At 43.9% G+C, this 23,281-nt stretch overlaps 1 protein-coding gene across 1 annotated transcript in view; it reads right to left on the bottom strand.

The window, feature by feature from the left end:
* SHC3 (SHC adaptor protein 3) overlaps window positions 1–23,281 on the bottom strand; it is a 507,698-nt gene that overhangs the window by 54,287 nt on the left and 430,130 nt on the right. The window contains exons 9-10 of the mRNA XM_069625657.1: window positions 14,661–14,757; window positions 3,880–4,074 (exon numbers count right to left, since the gene is read on the bottom strand). Coding sequence (XP_069481758.1) covers window positions 3,880–4,074; window positions 14,661–14,757 — 292 coding nt within the window. The remainder of the gene's footprint in view (window positions 1–3,879; window positions 4,075–14,660; window positions 14,758–23,281) is intronic.

The following is a 23,281-nucleotide window of genomic DNA, read 5'->3' as shown; positions in this document are numbered from 1 at the left end:
ATGAGCGTGTTTGTGTCTGTGTTGTGCTGGAGGAAAGGGGACTTGAGGGTGAAACCCCCAGAATAGTGTTACTCTGTGTTTTGAAGGCTGCATAAAATTGCCCGAAAAACGTCTGTCTTTTGTCGTGCAGCCTTTATAATGCAGTATAATCACATGGAACCAAAAGAAGCACAGAAGGGGTTCCAGGACTGTGACAGCAAGTAATCAGATGATAACCACATCATCCAGTCTCTCCTTATCTCCTTGCATCACATGGTATCATCTTCAATTCCACTCTCTTTTTCTCTCCCCACATCACAGACCTTGCCAAGTAGGACCACTACCAGTTGCACCTCCTCAGAGGTATTCTTCATTTTCTTACTTTCCCCCAGAAGCTAACTGTCTCCAGGGCCCTGGTTCTCTCTAGGCTGGACTACTGCAACAGCCTCTTTCTCAATCTGCCTCCCTCTACTCCACCCTCTGCAACTAATCCCTCCACTGGCTCCTGGTGGCTTCAAGGATCAAGAAGTTCAAGACCCTCTGCATCATCCACAAGGCTTTCTGGGACCGGGGCCTGCACTATATCCAACTCTCTCTTCCAAAATACCTTCCTTCTCGAGCCCTTTGCTCAGCTACCTCCAACTCTTTGAGGGTCATACGCTTCTCCAGGCAGAGAGTGGGGGAATACATCTCTCCCCTCTGCAGATGCCTCCCTCTGGAATGGCCTCCCTGGCCCTCACAAACCTGAGCCGGACCACCTGAAGTTCCAGAAGCTGCTCAAGACCTTCCTTTTCTCCTCTGCTCTCTCTCTCTCTCCTCTGCTAACCTACATGTCTGCTGTGTCGACTGGTTGCTTGGCTACCCGCAGAGTCTCACTGGGTACCAGACTGCCTCTGGGCCTACCGCACACTTAGTGGCTGTAACTGTAAGCTCTAAAGTCCCCTGCCTCCTTGCACTTACCCAGAGCCATGCTGCCCTGGCTGCACTCACTAAGAGCAATGCTGCCATGATTGCACTTCCCCTTCCCTCTCCCTGGTACTTCCCCCTCTCCCTTCCCCCTGCACTCTTGCGCTGTCGCACTTGCACAATCTAAACGACACAAGGTCACAAGGTCTAGTAAGATTGTTTGTCTTGTCCTCTCTCCGTCTTCCCCCCCTTGTCTTGTCATGCCTAGAAACACTTGTGTACAGGAGCGTTATAAATTACATATCATATCATAGCGCTGCAGTGTCACAGTTCTTATGTAATGTGGATTTGCATGGCAATATGGCATTATTACGGAGAGGCTGCTTGAAGAACAGCATACAGAAATGGTGAGTCCAAGTCCCCAAAACAAAGCACATACGCAAAAAGTAAAAGTTACTCACCATAGAGACAACTCTACTCCCAGTCTATAGTCCCCTTTCCCACGTACCTATGGGGTGTCCATCCTTTCGGGCTGAGGATAGCACAATTTTGCACAGTTCATATTATTTTCCTCAAAATTGTGCAAATTGAGGGTTGTGCCATCTCACACAAAGACATGGCCTTGATGCATGCTAAATCCACTGACCACCACGGCTCCATTCCCTTTTTCACCTGCTTCAAACAGTCTATACTAGCTAGATCGTTTTAGGGGGATGGAGATTGTGGCGTAAAGAGGAAAGGCAACTATAGAAAAGGAGAACAGCAGTCAATATTTAATGAAATTACCGGCAATGGGCAATTACCGGGGCATTCCGGCCCGCCGTAACCGGTAATTGCCCATTGCTGGGTGACAGTAATTATTACCCCATTCCCATTGAGCTCCGCAGGGCTCAATGGGAATGGGGAGGCCGGCAGCACTGGCACCATTAATAATGGTGCCGGTGCTACCGTGTAGGTCTGCTTGCCGGTGGCGTTCCGCCCAGCCGGGCTATTTTGCCCGTCCGGTAACAACGGTACCGGCAAGCTTACCGGCACCGTTGTTACCGGACCAGCATCCTTGTAATGAGACCCACTGCGTAATAAACCCAGCTCCTAACAAAGTAATGCAAAAGATGGTAAGCTAACGATAATACCTGGCCCAATGCAAGCGCCTAGAACTGCCCCTTGGTGAAATTTTAATTAGTGATTCACACATCCCGATTATTTTCAGGACATTCTGCTACCATTAGAAGAATGCACATCGACTATTAAAAAAAATCCATATTTGAATACCAACAGTGGTGAGTATTAAATTAAGCTGATGAGCCTATATTACACAATCAGAACATGCTTATGAGGTCCTTTGACCATACTCCATATACTTAATATAAGACTCTACAGGTAGCACGTAAAGACAAGGAGCTGTTACACAGCATCTTTCCAACCATTGAGAAGAGACAAGATCATGCCAGCCAGAAAGTAATTATGGTATGACTTGTCGCATAATATTTGACCAACACTTTTTAATATATTTTTAACATCATCCACCTTATGGTACAGAAGAATAGAGCTTAGTCTATTTTTTATTACAGCGATAGAGTTTGGACAAGTCGACTGACCCTATTAACAGAACCCCATTGTGCTGACATCCAGTACTTGTGGTACTATGATAATATAGCCTAGTGTAAGCTAATAGACGTGCTTTACAGATGTAACACACTGAAAGTTTATAGAATTATGATAAATTCCTTTGGTGATATTTTGTGATAGGTACGAACTGAAACCATTAATGAGTTCCATGACAACAACGGACTAGGGCAGAGACTGAAGAGACGTAACGCTCTCAGAACAGAAGTCAACAAGGTGATTAAGCAAACCAGTCCTCAATGATGAGCGTGTGCTTGAAAGTAAATGAAGATTGTCATTAGATATGATTTTGATATTATGTTCATTATGTACTTATTCTTCAGATACATCACACAATTGGAAGAAGTAGAAATTTGCAAAAGATATTTGCTCCTGCCCGAAACGCGTGTGAGCTCACCATTTTTTAATCAAAAGTCGATATATATACTGTATCAGAAGTTGTGTCTTCATGAACTATATGTTGATGAAGTTTAACATTGAAGACCATTTAATGGCAAGATACCTTACTAAGAATGACAGATGTAATTTACCAAAATTTTGACGGACTAGTTCAGTTTTGAAGGTGTGCAGGGGCGTGAGTGCCCATTATTAAGGACACTCTTTTGCAGCAAAATTCATTAGTACCCGGCACGTGCGGCTGAACAGGAATACTGTCTGGTGATTGGCTCATTTGCGAGCCATACCACACGGTATTCCCGTCCACGCCGTGCGTGCCGGCTACTCTGTTCCCGGCGAGGGGCGTGGCAATCCCTCAGTCAATGAGGAGGCTCGAAACGGGGCAATCCCCGCTCCGAGCCTCCCCATGGCTGGAGGCTTCCTTCGTCCCCCGCCGGGGACGCAGGTAAGATTTTTTTTTTTTCCCAGCCTTTCCTCCCTCTTTCCTCCCCACCCCACTTACCTTCTATCCTGCAGTCTCTGGCGGGGGACAATGGAAACCTCCAGCCGTGTGGAGACTCGGAGCGGGGCCATCCGCGCACCAAGCCTCCACACGGCTGGAGTCTTCCATCGTCCCCCACCGGAGACCGCGGTAGGTTTTTTTTTTTTCTTCCTCCCCATACCCTCCCTTCCGCCCTCCCAACCTCACTTACGTCTGCTCCCGATGGCCGCCATGGAAAGGGAAAACGGACTACGTTTTCCCTTTCCATGGCGGCGGCCATTTTTGTTGCTGTTTATTTTTTTATTTTTTTTCTATTCCGAAACGTGTTTCGGAACAAAAAAAAAGCAATTAGTACCCCGGTCTAACAGCTTTGCTCGGGCCTATAACTCGCCCCGGGGGCATTACCTGGGGCGGTATTGGCCCACCACCTCGTGGCTTATTGCCACAGTAACACATTCCTCACAAAGATGAACATATGAAAATGCACTCACTCATATCAAATATGTCTTTTCCCGGACTGATGTCTTTGGCACTGTCTAATGATTTACTGAATGCTATGTCGGCCTCTTTCTGGAGTGTCAGCAGAGCTCGCAGGTTTATATGCCGGGTGTTGACGTAGGTCGGTCCTTCACCGGTTGGAGATGAGTGTGCCTTTCCTTCCGGTTGACTGTATATGTCCAGCGACCCTGCAAAAGTAAGAAATTATTGCAGCTGATAAGTGAAGATATGTGAAGTAAGTATGAACAGGCCTTTATTAACCAAAAGACAAGTACGGTTGCATAGTGGCTCGGCTCAAGAGTACCGCTGATACCTTCAACACCCAACATTCTACATGTGCACACAACATTTCAGCCCCCTTAACATTAAACAGAAAAAAGGTTAACATGTATGGGTGGAGACCGGCAGGAAGCATGTAACGCCAGCAGGGAATCAATGCATCATGTAATCCTGAAACATTTTAGGTCAACCTTCCGAATGGGGTCTACAGGGTGCACTTCATGCAGAATCACTGCCGGCAGGCACAGGTGACATGCCAGGTCCCATGTTATTATCACCATTCGGTTGAGGGAGAGCATTTTCTGGGGAGCATGATACAGAATGATGGCTATTCACATGTGTCAGGCAGCTCTATGGAACCAGGACATGGGCATTATCATCATGACATGCAAGGGAGTTGACCCTGCCCAACATAGACACAGCCCATCGTGTACATCTTCCAAATGCACATCGGAGCCCCATGAGCTATGCACACTGTGGGGCACGGAATATTGTGTTCCTACCTTCCTCACTTTAAACAGAAGTTTCACCTTAACTAGGCCACCAGCAGCGAACCTGCACATTATGGACCCAGATCAAGTCAGTTTAACTTTCCATGGACTGTTGTTTACTTGCAACCGCACACCCATCTGACTCCTTTTATAAATGTCTGGCCTTTGACCAGCCTGGAACTAAGCTGGTACACAGCAATCTTCACCTAAGCAACTCCAAACGCATAAACTCAGCAACAGGATGAGGTGTGGCACGTTATGACGCTAGGATGTTTCGCTAAGCACGTGACCATTATCAATTATTTTCCAAACCAACTTTTACATGATCCCTGATCACTATATTGAACAGCTCACATGACCCATTGCCTTCGGGATGACATTGAGAGGTAAGCATGTTTTATGCCTCTCTTCACCAAGAAATTGCGCATTTCACATGAAAACGATTGGACACCAATTATAATGGTTGATGGTAAACCTTCCAAATCAATCCACACGTGCCACATTAGAAATACAAGCAACATAAGGGTCATCTTGAGTGATAATCAATGCCTAGAAGCATGTATCATCACACCTCACCTAAAGTCTGAAACGGCTCCATTACATCCAAAGCAGTTTTGGGCCACAGGCATTCTGGGAACACAACTGCAGCACTGTGCTCTGCAACACTACCAACGCATACTTTACACTCACGCATAAACACTTCAACATTGTGATCCATGTTGGGGCACCAGAAATCCTCACGCAATTATTGACAACGATGGCTATGTTTCCCTATTTCACTTCTGAACAGGCACGGTGGAACAAACTTGCCATTTCTAAGCACGTTTTGATTCCTCACAAATAGGTCATCCCTGATTTTCTAATAACTCTGGAACACAGGCGATACATTAGTTTCAGAGAACCACCCATAAGAACAGAAGTTGCATATATATGGGTGGATATCTTTCTCCCGCTCATTTACCCAAGTGTGCTTATTCGTTGCCTCCCTATCCCACCAAATCACACCCTGGACTTCTAACACATAATCATCCATCCAAGCCACTTCACAGTTCCCATCGCTAGCCTCCATATCACCATCGAGGGTGTGGCACGGCAAGAAATCGACATACACATTTCCCAGGGAAATAACATATGAACATATGATGCATTTACAGGGCTGACATTTAGTCACTAGCCATTCCAACCTGGCACAATGATGCTTTACCTTGAGCAATTTCAATACAATTACTATGATCAGTATTGAGAGTAAATCTTCCCCCCCCCCACATATACATGTGAAAATGATTTACCGCCCTCCATCATGTCAGTGCTTCCCGCTCAATAACGGAATACTGCACACAATTTCCTTTCATGTTTTTGGAGCAACACTGCTCAAAAACTACATGCACTTGCATCTACATTAATGGTACATTATTATTGTATGTGAACATGTTTCAATGCTAGAGTGTGTACAATCTCTTGTTTTATTTCCTCCAAACAATGATCCACTTTTTCAGCCCACACAAAGGGTTGATACGTTCTTAATAAAATGTTCAACCTCTCTGTCTTCTCTGAAAAGTTAGACACAAATTTATCACACAATTCAACCAGTCTTAACAAAGAAATGAGCAGTTCCTTGTTATTGGCCCGAGATGCATGAACAATTGAGCCAATTATTTTTTTTCTTGGGCTTAACACCTTTCCCAGACAAGGTCTGACACAAGTATTCGACCTCATTTCTATCAAAGCAGTACTTGTGTAATTGCAAAGTTAGATCAGCCTTGTCCAGAATACTTGACCATCTGCCTGAATAGCACAGTTTTCATCAAGAGAATGTTAAACAAGCAAAATGTCATCCTGAAATGCAATGACTCCTTTCAATTCCTAAAATAAATCCTCCATTCACTTCTGGAAGACAGATCAAGCAGTAGCAAGATCAAAAGGCATACGTTTGAACTGATGCAATGCCTCAGGTGCTAGGAAAGCAGAACGTCTATGGGACTTTTTATGTAGGTGAACTTGACAATAGGCCCTTGTCATATCTAGCATAGAATAGTATTTTGCGTCACCAATCAACGACACTAGCTCATGCATATTGGGAAAGGGTGGCATTGCCCAACGTTGTTCTTATTAAAACTACGGTCAACACGCAACAGCAATTCACCACTGGCCTTCTGCAACAACACAATTGGGCCACCAATTCAAAAGAGTCAATCGGCTCAATAACGTCCTTAGTGCACAGATCTTTTAAAATTTCCTTGAGCTCCTCACAGTCATTAATGGGTACCTTGCGAAACTTAGGAGAAATAGGCACAATGCTGTTTTTAGCACTTTAAAACACTTGGCATGTCCTAATTCGTCTCAAAAGACGTTTGCATATTGTTGTACCAAATCATCAACTCTAGGCACATCCACACATAAAAAATGGCCTCTTTCACCAGAGTTCAGTTTCCTGTTGAGAGCACCCCATAAAGGCCATCCTATAATGGACAAGCCCCTTTCCGCACAATGAACCTTTGTGGTATCCAATCCACCACGATACAAACACTCAGCCACTACAAAGCCCATAATATAAATGTTTCCGTCCTCAAAGCGCCCGGATGCAATGGTTGAGCCATGTAAATCCGAATGTGGAACATATTTCTCAAAGGTTTTCTTGCCTAGGTAGGATGGCATCCCTTGACCATGAATCAGCCATGACTTCCACAACTTGGCCATCAAAATGTAACTCACACCATGGCTTGGGAAAATGTGCCTTGCTGGTCTCATCTCTCACAACCACATCCACATCCTCATCTTCACGCTCAGCATCACTGGTGTCCTCACCCTCCACATTCACTCGACTACCATCTATTCATCTCACATCTTTGCAAAATGTCCCTTCTTTTTACAAAATACACACATTTTGTTAAGTCCTGGACAAGATTTACCAATGGCGAGGTGACCCTAATTTGGTATTCCCGCTGTGCTCATCTGGTTACGGAAAACCTGGCCCTGGCCCGCATGGGCTGGCTTTCTCGGAGCCTTCTGTGTTCATTATTCACTATACACACCGCTTACACCGGGACACCTTTTAGTTCCTTTAGCCTGGTCTCTGACATTTCAATGTTACGTGCAATTTCAATAGTGTCAGCCAAATCAGCACATTTTCCATTCCACAAGTTTTCATAAATCTTTCTATTGTGTTCACGGATCCGAATTTGGTTGTGTAAAACCTGTTCCACAGCACAGTAATATTCTCAAATTCAAATGTTGCAGCAAGGCATCTCAGGTCTGCTATAGTAATGAGTAGACTGATGACTATTTCGTTTCCTGGAATAAAATGTAAACCTTTCCATTACGTTTGTCTTCTCCTTAAATGTAGTTTCCAAACAAGCCCTGCTGACTTCACATCCAAGTTCATATGTTTCAAATTAAATTAATGTGGCCCCCTACAACAATACCTTAGTGACGCAGTCCAACACAAAACCTGAAAGCCTAGTCAAACCTCAGGTCCTTGCCCTTTCACCACGTACACAACACAGTGCCACAAAACAATGCACCACACCTTTTATGGTTAGTAAGATATCCACACTTTCAAGGGACACATGCAATCTGTTCTACAAGTGTTTCTAACCTCAGAGATAAAATGGGCACTGGTGGAAATGTGGATTACGGGTCTCATCATTAGGAATAGGGTAGGAGTGTCCTGTGCTTCCAAATATTTGATGCAAGAGACAGCCTCTATAGGGAAGATAACAGAGGGCAGATCTCTAATTTACCAGTATATTTGATATGATGTGATATGGCATTTATATCACGCCTGTACAGAAGTGTTTCAAGGCGTGACGAGGCAAGGGAGAGGGAACAGAGGGAAGACAGAGACAACGATCTTACTAGACCAGGTGACATTGAGATTGCGCAAGTGCAGGGTAGGGCCACTGAGGGCCAAGTGCTGAGGCCACTGAAGAACGTCAGGCAGCAACACAGCCTGTGCTTGATTGTGTGGCTTCTTTTGCTGGAAGGTTAGCAAAGGCAAGCTCATGGGGCAAAAGCTCCCAACCAACTCAAAAAGGTGGCTTGTAAAGTATGGCCTGGCTTTGCATTGGAAAAGCTCACTCGAAAGACATGCTACATCAATACATGTATGTTTGGACTCTTTTTTCCCACTTTGTTTCTAAGGAACATTGCCATCACTTGAGCAGATGAAGTCGGTAGAGCAGATGAATGTCGGTGGAGAGGATGAAGTGTGTATAGCAGATGAGAGCGTATAGCTGATGAGAGCGTATAGCGGATGAAAGCGTTTAGCGGATGAGAGCGTAAAGCAGATGAGAGCACAGAATGCATGAGAGCGTGGAGCAGATGAGAGCGTGGAGCGGAGGTAGGCTATGGAGTAGATGATAGCATGGAGCGGACATAGGGTGTTGATCAGATGTAGGGTGCCGAGAGGATGTAGGATATGGGGGGGTTTGAGCAGATGTAGGGTATTGAGTGGATGTAGGGTGTGGAGTGGAAGTAAGGTGTGAGCAAATGTAGTGTCTGGAGCGGGTGTAGAGTGTGGAGCAGGTGTGGAGCAAGTGTAGAATGTATAATGGGTCTAGAGCGTGTAATAGATCTAGAGTGTGGAGTGGGCGTAGAGTGTGGAGCGGGCGTAGTGTGTGGAGCGGGTGTACAGTGTGGAGTGAGCGGGTGATGTATGTGTCGGAACCGGTGATGTATGCGTCGGAACGGGTGATGTATGTGTCGAACGAGTGATGTGTCGGAACAAGTGATGTATGTGTCGGAACGAGTGATGTATGTGTCAGAAAGAGTGATGTATGTCTCCAAACAAGTGATGCATGTGTCGGAACGGATGATGTATGTGTCGAAACAGGTGATGTATGTGTCGGAACAGGTGATATATGTGACGGAATGGATGATGTAGGTAGAAGGAACAGGTCAAGGATGTTGAATGGAATGGATGTAGAGTGTGGGGAGGGTGTAGAGTATGGAGCGAACGGGTCAAGTATGTTTGAATGAAATGGGTGATGTATGGGTGATGTATGTAGCGGAACAGGTGTTGTGTGTGACAGAACGGGTGATGTAGGTGGAAGGAACGGGTAAAGTATGTTGAATGGAACGGATGTAGAGTGTGGAGCGTGTGTAGAGTATGGAGCAATCGGGTGATGTATGTGGAAGGAACGGGTCACGTATGTGGACGGAATGGGTGACGTATGTGGATGGAACGGGTGAAGTGGATGGAGCAAGTGAAGTATGTGGGAGAAATGAAGTATAGGGTTTGAACTGATGAAACATGTGAGTGGAACGGATGATCTGGGTGGAACGGATGAACTGGGTGGAACAGATGAACTGGGTGGAGCGGATGAACTGGGTGGTGCGGATGAACTGGGTGGGGCGGATAAAGTATGTGGAATGGATGAAGTATGTGAAACGAGTGAAGTATGTGGAACGGGTGAAATATGTGGAACGGGTGATGTATGTGGAAACGGGTGATGCATGTGGAAACGGGTGAAGTACGTGGAACAGGCAGAGTATGTGGATGGATCGGGCAAAATGGGTGGGTAGAATCGGGGGAAGTGGTTGAATGGAATAGCAGAGTATGTGGAAGGAACAGGTGAAGTAGGTAGATGGAACAGAGAAAGTGGATGTATGGAACGGGGAAACGTATGGATGGAATAGGTGAAGTGTGCGGATGGAACAAAGAAAATGGGTGAAAAGAACAGGGTAAGTATGCGGAAGGAGCGGTTGAAATAGGTAGAATGAACAAGTGAAAGTGGGTGTATGGAACGGGTGAAGTGTATGGATGGAACAGATGAAGTATGTGGATGGAACGGGTGAAGTATGTAGATGGATGGAACGGGTGAAGTCTGTGGAAGAAACGGGTGGAATATGTGGAAGGAACGAAGAAAACGGGATGATGGAACGGGTGAAGTATGTGGATGGAAAGGGTGAAGTATGTGGATGGAACGGGTCAAGTATGTGGATGCCGCGGGTCAAGTATGTGGATGGAATGGGTGAAGTTGAGGGATGGAACCGATGAAATTGTTGGATGGAACGGGTGAAGTATGTGGAAGGACGGGCGAAACATGTGGATGAATCGAGGAAATGGATGGACGAAACTGGAGAAGTATGTTAGTGGAACAGGTGAAGTATGTGGATGAAACAGGTGAAGTATGTGGATGGAACGGGTGAAGTATGTAGATGGAACGGTTGAAGTAGGTGGATGCAACGGATGAAGTATGTGGATGGAACATACAACAGATGGAACGCACAGAACAGACAGAGAGCACGGAGTGGACACTAAAAAATAAAAAATAAAAAAAACCCATTCAAGAGCATGGAACGATCTGTAGTGCATAAAACAACCGAAGTTCACAGAATGGTTGGAGTTCATAGAATGGCTGGAGTCTATAGAATGGTTGGAGTGCATAGAATGGCTGGAGTGCATAGAATGGTTGGAGTGCATAGAATGGCTGGAGTGCATAGAATGGTTGGAGTGCATAGAATGGTTGGAGTGCATAGAATGGTGGGAGTGTATAGAATGGTGGGAGTGCATATAATGGTTTGGAGTGCATGGAACGGTTTGGAGTGCATGGAACGGCTTGGAGTGCATGGAACGGCTTGGAGTGCATGAAACGGCTGAAGTGCATGGAACTACTGGAGTGTGCTCGATCTCTAAGATATAAACCATCATATCTCATCTCCACGCTTACTCTCTCCTTTACACCACCACTCAATTAGAACACAGTGATACTATGACACCATTCGGTATAGCTGTTCTCATACCATCACCTGCCACATACTCCCCATCATCCTATCTAAAACACAGCTGATTACACACCCTCCAGCCTAGGCGTTCTCCTCAGGCCTAACGCAGCCAGAATCGGTCTGGATAACAACCTGCCAGAATGAACACATAGGGCCTCATTACGAGTCCGGCAGTAACCAGGCGGTTTTACCGCCTCGGTTACCGCCCGACCCGTATTACCATTCAGCCTCTGTGACTCCCGGAAAATACCAGGGCATTACAACCCTGGTGCCCGGGAATTCCGGAGTCGGAATTCGGTAAACCCCCATTCCCATTGAGTCCTATAGGACTCAATGGGAATGGGGAAGTGGAAACACCGGCACCATCTCGTGATGGTGCCGGTGTTTCCACGTCCGCCTGCAGGCGGGCGGTGTTAAACCCGCCAGGTCAGACCTGGCGGGAACATCACCTCCCGCCTGCAGGACTCGGGATCGGGCGGTCCGAAATTAACAGTGGCAGCAGGTTTACCGCCACTGTTAATTCCGGACTGCCGGACCTGTGATGAGGCCCATACTCTTGATCCCCCAACCACCACACCTACCGCTAAGAAGCAGCTATCACAGGAATTCAACACCGCTGCACACATATCCGGAGCTCACACGCACCTTATGACTCTCTCTCTCTACTGACTTGAACTTCTGTTCCCGAGGGCGTTCAACCTACCAGCGCCTTGAGATCATACCAATTGTACATAAGGCGCTATATAAATGCAAAATAACATAACATAACATAACTAAGGGCTATGAAAGTGTTTGGTCTTTCCCGTTGAAAATTGATCAGTGAACCTGTCATCTTCCATTAATGTAGCTCTTTTTGGTCACAAGTGGGCTACATGTTAGGGAGAAAGGGATATATCAGTGCCGGGGTAATGACAAAGGATGTAAGAGATTTGTGCTGTTTGCTTTCAGTGAAAAAGAAGGCATTTTAATTAAAAACTATTCAGAAAAAACATTCTCACAATATTCAGTAATTTCAAAGTAAAAGGCTTGAGAAGAGATGTGGTAGAAACTTGATTGACCTGTATTTCAATTCTGGGAAACCCAGAGGTCGAAGTCAGCAGAAACTAACAGGAACAGTGTGCCACTACTTTTATTTTGTACCAGTAATTAGTACCACTACTTTTCACAAGGGTCCAATGTTTCTAACTATTGTTTTTGTACTTTATAAATGTATGTATTAGGCTCTTTGAAGCAATCACTTTGCATGTGCCCCTGCTGAGCTGATAAGCAGTAAAACAATGGTCCTCATTACAAGTTTGCCGGTCCGGAATTAACGGTGCCGGTAGAACTGTACCGGCACAGTTTTCTGGACTGGCAAACTATGAGTTCTGCGGGCGGAGATGCACCATTACGACATGGTGCCAGTGTTTCCGCGGCCCCCATTCGCATGGAGTCCTATGGGACTCCACGGAAATGGGATTTACAGAATTGCCGGGGCTGTAATGCAAGCACGTCCGGCGCCGGTAACTCACTACGGGTCCGGCAGCAGCCTGCCGGTTTTACCCGCACGGCTACCGCCGGACTCGTTGTGTTAGTCCATGTTAAATGCTGCTTTCTCAGTTCTCTATGTGTTGAAGGAAATATAGGGGGAAGCTTGCTCTGTTTAAATAGGGGAATTTTAGGAGGTATTTTGTACAAGTGAAGAAGCATGTGTTCATCACATTGTTTTTGTTTTTTTTAAAGGCCCAGTCAGAACAATAATGCCATAAGAAAATATGATGCTATGTCTAAACTCGGCCTGTTTAAGCCTGCATACCAAAAAGACAATGGGCCTCATTCCAAGTCCGGCGGTAACCGTGCCGGTAAAACCAGCAGGTTGCTGCCGGACTTGTGAATTTTACCGGGGCTTGGCTTGCCAGAAACACTGGGGCATTACAGCCCCGGTGGTCCAGGAAGTCAGGCGCCAGTAAATGGTAAATCCCCATTCCTATTGAGTCCGAAAGGACTCAATGGCAATAGGGACCACGGAAGCACGGCACAGCAACTCCGACAGGCAGACTTGGAGTGTGCTGGTCCGGTAACAATGGTGCCAGTAGGCTTACCGGCACCGTTGTTACCCGACCAGCACACTTGTAATGAGGCCCAATGTTTATTACTCTGATTTGATGTGACCTTCAACAGCTGGGAAAATGGCCATTTTACCAACCAAACCTTCTGCCCATCCCCTCCTGCATTAGCGGAATGTACATTTAATCGGACGGTTTCACACCCAAATCCCTTTTTAGTGGTTAACCCCTCACACTCCTCACACAACACGTACACGCATACATAAATACACACCCACATACACAAGAACACACACACTTACCTTCTTTCCGCGCCAGTGTCTTCCATCTTCCGGGCCACTCTGAGGTCGGGGATGTCAGCCCCAGCGCGCACTCGTGTGCGGCGTGGGGCGTGGTTCAGCCTCGAGCTCCACTGGCTACTGTTTACAGACTTCTGTGCCACGACCATTAAACCGCAGGCAAAGGACCGCAAATGGAAAAAAACCTGTTTTATGGGATCTACATGTACTGAGGTTTACACCCTTAGCATTTTTCTGCTGTCTTATGGAGGTGTACATTCATGTTCACATTCACAAATCTAACAGCATCTCCCATTGTCTGCACAGAGGAAGAGGAACAGATTTGACAGCATGGCTGTGCTACATTAGTCAGGAGTTTCTCGTCTTCCTCTTCCCCCATTTGAATTCAGTAGAGATCACTATTCCCCTTTTTTTAAATTTGAACTATTATAAATGGAAAGAGTGTGGGACTATTGGACAACTACTTAAGATGTTATCTCAAGGTTAACAATGAAAGACAAATATATACATCTCCATTCACACATTTTCTCTAGACCTAAAATTGTACGGCAGAAACCTAGCAAAACCTGGCAAAATAATATTTGCAAATTAAACCAATAGACACTGATAGGCACCAGAACAATCACTGATAACATTTAGAAATAAACTTAAATCGAAGAATGTGCACTGGGTTCTTTGGCGGTACAACCGTTCGTCCTCCCTATGTCTCCCTACCTTGTCTTGTCGCGCCTAGAAACACTTGTGTACAGACGCGTTATAAATGACTCATCATATCATATCATATCATAGGTTTACCAGCATGTGGTAAATGGCTGTGGTACTATTAGCTGTCCACACAGGGATGGCAATGTATGGTACTCTGATTTATACCAAGACAAAGAAAGTGACCAATGACAACGGATTTGAAAAGAAACAAACAATAAGAGTTGGTTACCTTGTCTGACAGGTGCATGTTGTCTGTCACCATTTGGCTTTTCGCCCAAGTATCTTCCCTGGTAATACGTCTGTTCTCGCCCTGTTGCTGGTGCAGGCTGGAGAGGATTCAAAATGTAACTTAATTCAGAATTTACAAGTTTGGGTTAAAACAATTTAAATGCACCTTGGGACCTCAAATGGTCAGGTTTTATGCAATACATTTAAAATGATTCATTTGTGTGTTTCAAATCATATGTCCAAAGAAAGAAAAAAGGAACAAAGAAGGCATGAAAAGAATGAACGATGAAAACAAAGAAACAAGTGAAACGCTCTGTGAACAGCTCTCATTTCAGTGCTCATTATCTGTGACAACAGTCAGTGGATGTTATGCCTCATGGCTCCAATTACTCCAGCTAGTCTATTAGGTCCTTTAGAAGTCCGGCTTAGTAACAGAACTTTTGTCATGCAAAATACTTCTTCAACAGTAAGGGTTTTTAGATCATATTTCTAGAGCAATACAATTTGGCAGACCCATTAGAACACAGGTTTATTCTACAACCTTACCCCAAATTTCTATTCTTAATTCTACATCTTCTATTTTTAAAGATACTTATTCAAAAATTTTGCATAGCAATAAGTTGCAAAATCAAGTACACTTGAAGTTCATGAACAACTACTTGGTGATGTAAAGAGGAGAACATCAAAAGAAAAGGAAGAAATAAAAACAACGAACCCCAAAGATGTACACAATTCTGACACGTACTTCCAATCTTTGCGGTAAGACTAGGGTATGAGTTAGACGGGTTGTGGGTGATGTCCTCCGGAACAAGATATGTTCAACACATATCCATCTGCATGTTATGCTAGGTACCCGCCCAAAAAGTCCATAAATGCCTCCTTATTGTTCCTGAGCTGGTATTGTGCCCGCTCCATGGTCCAATGTTACCCATTACTTTCAATCAACCCTCAACCCTGTGTTTGTGCATGGCCTTTTTGACATATAATGCAGCCTCATATATGAGCCCAAATCCCTTTGACAGGTCATTGAGAAGCATTGCAGAGTCTGGTAGTGGAATGTTTATTCTGTCCAGAAAGTCAAAAAAGTATTGTCGAACTTTCCTGCACGTGCACAACTTGTGTCTGTCTCAACCTTTTTTGACCCTGCACCTCTAAAAATGATCCATACCGACACAAACAATTCGTATTTTTTCACTGGCATGCAATCGACTGTGTAAGTCTTTTTTGTTGGGTGGACCTGTCCTGCATACTTAAGGTCGCCTTGGGAATTTGTTTTGTTGAAATCAAGATTGAGCCACGCATTCTAGCCTTGACTGCGTTTGATAAAACACTCCATGGTGTCCGTCACAGTCTCCTTGCGGATCAATGAAGCCATGAGGTCCATGAGTTGCAGGCTATACACTTTCCAAGTAACCCATCACTCTGGTGTGCTGTTCAGTCTTATTCCCATTCTTTCATGGTATCTTCAAATGGATTGCTTCCACAGCTCCGAGTACTGAAGACTATATTCTTGCAGAAGTTTGTGAAAGGATTTCACAGCGCTGTCTTTCCTATTTTACATCCAAGAGCATATGGATTCCCAGCTGTATCCATTTTTCCAAGAATTTTTGTGAAGAGGGACAGGATGGAGATTGTGACACAATGGTGCATTTTCCATCGTCAGTGCATTGATTTTAAGTTCCCTCACTGTTGATTGTATAGTCATCATAGTTATCCATAAGTTAATTGGCATTAGGTGTAGACTCTTTAGTTGCCACTGTAGGAAGAGGAAGAGGGGCCTAGCCTCATGCTTACACAGCTCATATACTAGCGTGACCCAGATCAGACTCTGTTTACCCCCCCCCCCCCCCCCCCCACAAAGAGGACAGTTGTCTGCTGAAGTACAGAAGCTGTGCAGTAAACTTCAAGACCACATAACAACCCCTCCATTTGGTGTTTGCTTTGAGACTGCCATATTATGAAAAATGATTTGGGGTTTTCCACTTTCCAGAGCAAATTTGTGATGTATCTTTCAATGTTGAAGACAGCTTTCTGTGGTATCATGAGTAAAGATTTAACAGACTTATATAAACCTTGGGTGAATAATCGTTTTGACAGTGCCGGTACCTCCTCAGAGGTCCAGTTCAATGGAGAACAGCATGTCCATATCACTGGATTTGGGTTACACACACCGGGTCTTGGTGTTTTTGGTTGAGGTTTTTCCTCAAATTTTATATTTACCTATTTGTAGTCATATAGGTATTAATTTAGGATAAATGTTTACCAATTTTAGATTTATATTTATTATTTTTTTCTTTGTTGCATTTTAATGGATTTTCCACATGGCAGTAATTATGTAATCTATCACATCCACACAGCTCCATTTCCCTTGGGGTCCTGATGAAGGCAGTATATCTGATGTTCTGCCGAATCGTCCTTTGCATAACTCTGCGCCATAAAGTTATGCTACATGGCCTGACAACGAAACCACGGACGTAGACTTGGGATGTGCTTTTGGTCATGAATAATGATTTTTAGAATGTAAACTAAGTAACACTGTTTAATCGAGTGTCTGTGATTTATTAGACAGATAGGGCTAGTAAGATAGTTTTTGCCTGTGCATCCTCCAATTGGATTATTATGTTGTGTCACTTAAGTTCCAACTGATTAATTCAAAAAAATGTTGATGTGTATATGCATGCATTTTTCATATTGGTTCATGTATTTATGTTTTGACTAACTTACATAATTACAAAACGATCTAATTGATGTTTTAAAGGTTGTAATCGTAGGACCTATGGCCTAAGCAATAAATTATGGAATTTTTTATATAACAAAAATACTATTCTCTGTGTGTACTGTTCCTTGAGGCAATTCAATAACCCTTGGAATAGGGCCAAGTTGTAGAAAAAACTAGGCCTTTGAACTATTTTGTTAATGGTTCATCTGGGGGACTCCCCTTTGTGTGTTAGTTCTGCTACTCATTTGTCCCCACGATGCCTTTTGAGTATTTATCCCTTTTGTGGCAATATTTGGACAGTGTTTGCTGTTTGTAGGGACACTAAATAAACGTTTTATTATTTCCCTTTTTTTGAGGTTGTTTCACTTGGTTTAGGTTTAGTTGGTTCGTGTGCTCACGTTGGTAGTCACATTTTGACATTACAGTATGGGTGGTTCCAGGTGTCGCTTAATGGGGCTTTCCCTTAGACTCAGGTCGGGTTTGACGTCTGCAGCGTTTTTTGTCTTAGATACAAGCTCACCAATATGGAAAGTCAAGCTATTAAATCTCTATCAGAAGACCCCGACCTGGTTATCAAACCAGCGGATAAGGGGGGGTGGGATAGTGATCTTTAATCAAGAAGAATACCACATGATGGTTTCCAACCTCTTGGATGACACAGTGAGTTACAAAAAATTAAAGAAAGATCCCCGCAATGATTTAAGTCGGGAAATACAGTCAGTTACATCTTTGGCATTGGAACGGGGGTGGTTGACACAAGATGAATTTGAATTTCTGAATACCTCAGAATGGCACACCCCAGCATTTTCTGCAATCCCCAAGATACATAAAGATGCAGACAATCCACCAGGGCGCCCTATTGTTGCGGGATGTGGCTCGGTTCTTGAGCCTATATGTAAATACATCGATACATTTCTACAGCCCCTCAGTCAAGAAACAAATACATATCTACGCAACAGTTCTTCAGTGATCAAATTGGTCGAAGGTAGACCCTTCAACAATAAAGAGGAGATGTTGGTCACTTTAGACATACCAGCGCCTTATACTAGTATTCCTCAGGAGGAGGCTATTCAATGCATACGAGAAATATTTAGCATTGAAAGACCATCCCACACCACCCCCGGGGAATTCATTTTGGAGCTTCTCACCATTGCCCTTGAAAAGAACTATTTCAAGTATAAAGACCAGTTCTTTTTACAGACTCAGGGCACTGCAATGGGTGCGGAAATCGCGCCCAGCCTAGCCATATTATATATGGCAATGTGGGACCATCATTTTGTTCTCAGAGACACAAATCCATTCTTGGGCCATATAAAATTATGGCGTTGTTATATTGATGACATATTTTTGATTTGGCAGGGCTCAGCTATTGCTCTCCAAGAATTCTTTCTATGGCTTAATCTGCGGCACACGCTGATTAAATTTACGATCAGCACCAGTATTAAAAAGATCCATTTTTTGGATTTTAATATATACGTGACGGATGGAGGCATAGAGTGTTCGCTCTTCAGAAAACCTACGGATAGAAACACATTACTCCATTTTTCTAGCTTTCACCCTGGGGCTGTCAAGGAGAATCTTCCGTATGGTCAATTTCTGCGACTACGTTGAAACTGCACCTCCATCACAGACTATGCAACTCACGCTGACAACCTTAAAACACGACTGGTTGCAAGAGGGTATCCAATTAAATTGGTTTCTAAGGCAGCTAAAAGAGCGAGATGTACACCAAGGGAAACCCTTCTCACTTCGAAAGAACTTCAAACAGAAGAAAAGTTGGTCTGTGGGTTGCCTTATACTACGAATACTTATGCGGTAAAGAAGGTGATTAAGAAGTTCTGGCCCCTTGTCAAATTGAAGCTAATCGATGAACCTTTGCCCTTGTTTGCCATGATGAGGCAGAAAAATTTGAGGGATTTGTTTGTGCATTCCAAACCACAGGTTTCTAGGAATAGAACTACGGGTTGGGATTTACGCCCACTAGTAGGACATTTTCCCTGTGGTGGTTGCTCAGTCTGTATATACACGAAGAAAATAAAGGAGTTTCAAGTGAGAGGCAGAAAATGGAACATTCGAGCCCATACCAACTGCAAAACATCTAATGCTATATATTGTGTGGAATGTCCATGTGGCCTTAAATATGTAGGCCAGACTTGCAGACCAGCCCATATACCGATTGTTGAACATAGGTCACGTATTAGGTGCAAAAATATCAATGCGCCTCTCGTTTCCCATTATATGGAATATGGCCACACATCGGAAGAGGTGAGTTGGTGGATTTTGGAAGCCCTGCCAAGGAAGATAATTACTCCACATAGTCTGAATCTGGCAGAAGCTAGGTGGATACACCGTTTGGACACCATAGAACGGGGTTTAAATGAAAGCAATCCCCAACGATGGTGAGCATTATGTTATACCACAAAGTATGTGGGGTTATAATTTTCTGGTCCTACAGGCCTGATCTAAGGGATGATAGTTTTGCCTCCTTAGCAATAGGGCTTGTGTAACTCTCTATGCTCCATATCCATATAGTAGAGGTTTTTAACATTTCTGGAGTCTTTCGTGTTCTGTCCACTATGTAGGATCCCCCTAGGGCGCCATCATGAGATGCTTTTCATTGACTTTGCATCTCACTGCAGCTATAAGCATCTCTCTATCTTGTTTAGCTTTACAGCATAAGCGAGCAGCATTATTTGTATAACATGTGATATGGGATGGGATGGGACACTAATAATGTGACCAGTCCCACATTTTTCTACATTTACCAATTTAAATAGTTTTTCAGACACTAGCGGGCAGTAAGATGGGCAGTACTATATGGCTTTCGTGCTAGTAAGCACAATTGGAAAGCATGTCAGTCCTATTTCTTTCTCTATGATTGATTTAATCTACAAGTTTACGTGAGAGCGTGATAGGTCTTCTCGTGTCCTATCTTTCTTTCTGCTATTTGATCGGCAGTGGGCGTGTCTAATTGAGCCGTCGGTGCCCATATTGAGCGTGAAGATGCTTCCGCGGCCCCTAGCACTTCTGCTAAATTGGCGGTTTATACGGGACATGCAGCGATACTCCGCAGGTAGGAGACTTGGGGATCCCTTTCCGGTACCCCATATCCATATGGCTTTTTAAATAAGTGTGTATCGTATATGAGATGGTCTGGTCTCCTTTAATTAGGTGCGTGCTTTTTGGATAAGCCAACGTCACTATTGGTATTCTTGAGATGCAGTAGAGGACTACTTGTGCCCAGTAGTGTATTTACATATAGCATATCAGAGTTTGCATTGCTACACATCTGAGGCTACTATTTTGGGCCATTCTTGAGTATTTTTGTTCTTTTAGAGTATTTTTGTTCTCTTATACTCTCTTGCCTTGTGGTTAAATATGGATTTATGGATGATATTATGGAGTCTATAGGTTACACACTTTTTACATAACAACGTTTTCATTCCATTCTATTTCATTTTGGGATATGTGATCCGTGACCATCCAAACTGTCTCAAGATCAAGTTTTTCTTTCTATATGAGCTTGGGTCTCACCTATGGATTCCATGAATAGGAGGATGTCTATAAACATGCCCGTATCTTGAATTTAGGTGAGCACCATCTCGTTCTCTCGTTTTTTCGGAAGATGATTGAAACTTCATTAATAAACCAGATGAATATATTCTAATCTATGAGTGATGCAATGGATTTTTTCATTTTTCTTTTCCTTTTTCCCCTTTTCCCCTGGGAGTGATTCTATCAGCTGTGGATCTATGTATTAATGATAGGAGTATATATATGGTGCTGACAATATTGAAGTGACAATTTGTTTGGGAGCTTCTAGCTACCCCATATAGTAAGTTGAGTGTAACTATTGTGCGGACGTCTCACGCTGTGGACTTTTTGGGCCTGGTTTTAAGAGCGAGCTGCACAACGATGCTGGTGCTCCATCCTCTACCACACGACCACATGGGGAGGCTTAGCTTATTTGCCCCCCCTCTTCCCCTTTCCTTTTTTTGTTTTCCCTTCCTTGCTTTATAAATAATGTTTGCGGGCACGGCTGGGCAAAATGGTATACGTTGCCAGGGTGGTGGACTCTAATTTCGGTGAGGTCACACATTATGGGTTACACACACCGGGTCTTGGTGTTTTTGGTGGAGGTTTTTCCTCACATTTTATATTTACCTATTTGTAGTCATAGTCATATAGGTATTAATTTAGGGTAAATGTTTACCAATTTTAGATTTTTATTTATTATTTTTTTCTTTGTTGCATTTTCCACATGGCAGTAATTATGTAATCTATCACATCCACAGAGCTCCATTTCCCTTGGGGTCCTGATGAAGGCAGTATATCTGATGTTCTGCCGAAACGTCCTTTGCATAACTCTGCGCCATCAAGTTATGCTACATGGCCTAACAACGAAACCAAGGACGTAGACCTGGGATGTGCTTTTGGTCATGAATAACGATTTTTAGAATGTAAACTAAGTAACACTGTTTAATCGAGGATGTCTGTGATTTATTAGACAGATAGGGTTAGTAAGATCGTTTTTGCCTGTGCATCCTCCAATTGGATTATTATATTGTGTCACTTAAGTTCCAACTGATTAATTCAAAAAAATGTTGATGTGTATATGCATGCATTTTTCATATTGGTTCATGTACTTATGTTTTGACTAACTTACATAATTACAAACAGATCTAATTGATGTTTTAAAGGTTGTAATCGTAGGACCTATGGCCTACGCAATAAATTATAGAATTTTTTATATAAAAAAAATACTATTCTCTGTGTGTACTGTTCCTTGAGGCAATTCAATAACCCTTGGAATAGGGCCAAGTTGTAGAAAGAACTGGGCCTTTGAACTATTTTGTTAATGGTTCATCTGGGGGACTCCCCTTTGTGTGTTAGTTCTGCTACTCATTTGTCCCCACAATGCCTTTTGAGTATTTATCCCTTTTGTGGCCATATCACTGGATTTGTCTTGTGGGTCAATGTTCAGAGAGGATATCCTTGACATTGAATGTGGGAATATTATGATCAGTTATTTAAGGGACTCATCTGCTAAAACCTCAGTAAATATAATCGCTCCTCCCTCTCAACCCCTTAGGGCCGCAACAATTCATGGCCTGATTGCTGTAATTTCCAGTAATGGTGTCAGGAACTTTCTTCATTAAAGTCAATTCACAACAGGTTTTCATTTAGTCTTAAGTAAGATTCTCCCCACTCTTCCTGGATGAATGTGAGGTTGTTGCTCCCATCGTGGGGCATCTGCTCCTTCACTCTGGGATGTGTTTGTCAGAGAGCTGAACCCGTAGGTTAAGTCATGTTCTAGTAGTCTGTCTGGTATAAGTTCTGGAGGTCATCATCTTCGGTCTAGGTCTCCCACTGCTGTGACCCGCCCTGTGCTTGTATACAAAAACAAGCCTCTCCCCCAAATGCTGTGGTCAGGCCTCTCTCAGATGTCACTCACAGTCTTGTGAGTGATGTTGCTCCAGTTATTGAAGCACTGGTGAGTCTGGGGACCCCCACCTTTTAGTGGCGACTGACTGTGTAGCATTACTCACATGTTTCAGTCACTCCTGTTGTTTTTTAGGGCTTCTGTTGAACAGGTACCATGCAGTCGTCAAGATGTGAGGTAGATCAGGGGGTGCGCTGGTGCTTTTTTGCGATGCTAGTACACCTCCCTGTCATAGGGTCCTGAAATCAAAATATCCCAGACCCTCTTCTTACTCTTCTCGCCAAGCTGATGCTCACTCATTCTTATGGCTGTGTTTGACTTTCATGTTTCCTGCTTTGCGTTTCCTTGCTTTGCAGCTCCAGCTCCCCTGAAAACGAGCAAAAAGGCAGACTTTTTTTTTTCCTTTCCAACATATGCTTGCTGTATATTTCTGTCAAGTGCCCTGTGTGTGCATTGTGTC

This window comes from Ambystoma mexicanum, chromosome 6p, assembly GCF_040938575.1.
Source record: "Ambystoma mexicanum isolate Mex_15411 chromosome 6p, UKY_AmexF1_1, whole genome shotgun sequence".
In the NCBI taxonomy this organism is placed as follows: domain Eukaryota; kingdom Metazoa; phylum Chordata; class Amphibia; order Caudata; family Ambystomatidae; genus Ambystoma; species Ambystoma mexicanum.
The sequence above is the reverse complement of the archived record's forward strand: the minus strand, read 5'-3'. Positions and strand labels throughout refer to the sequence as shown.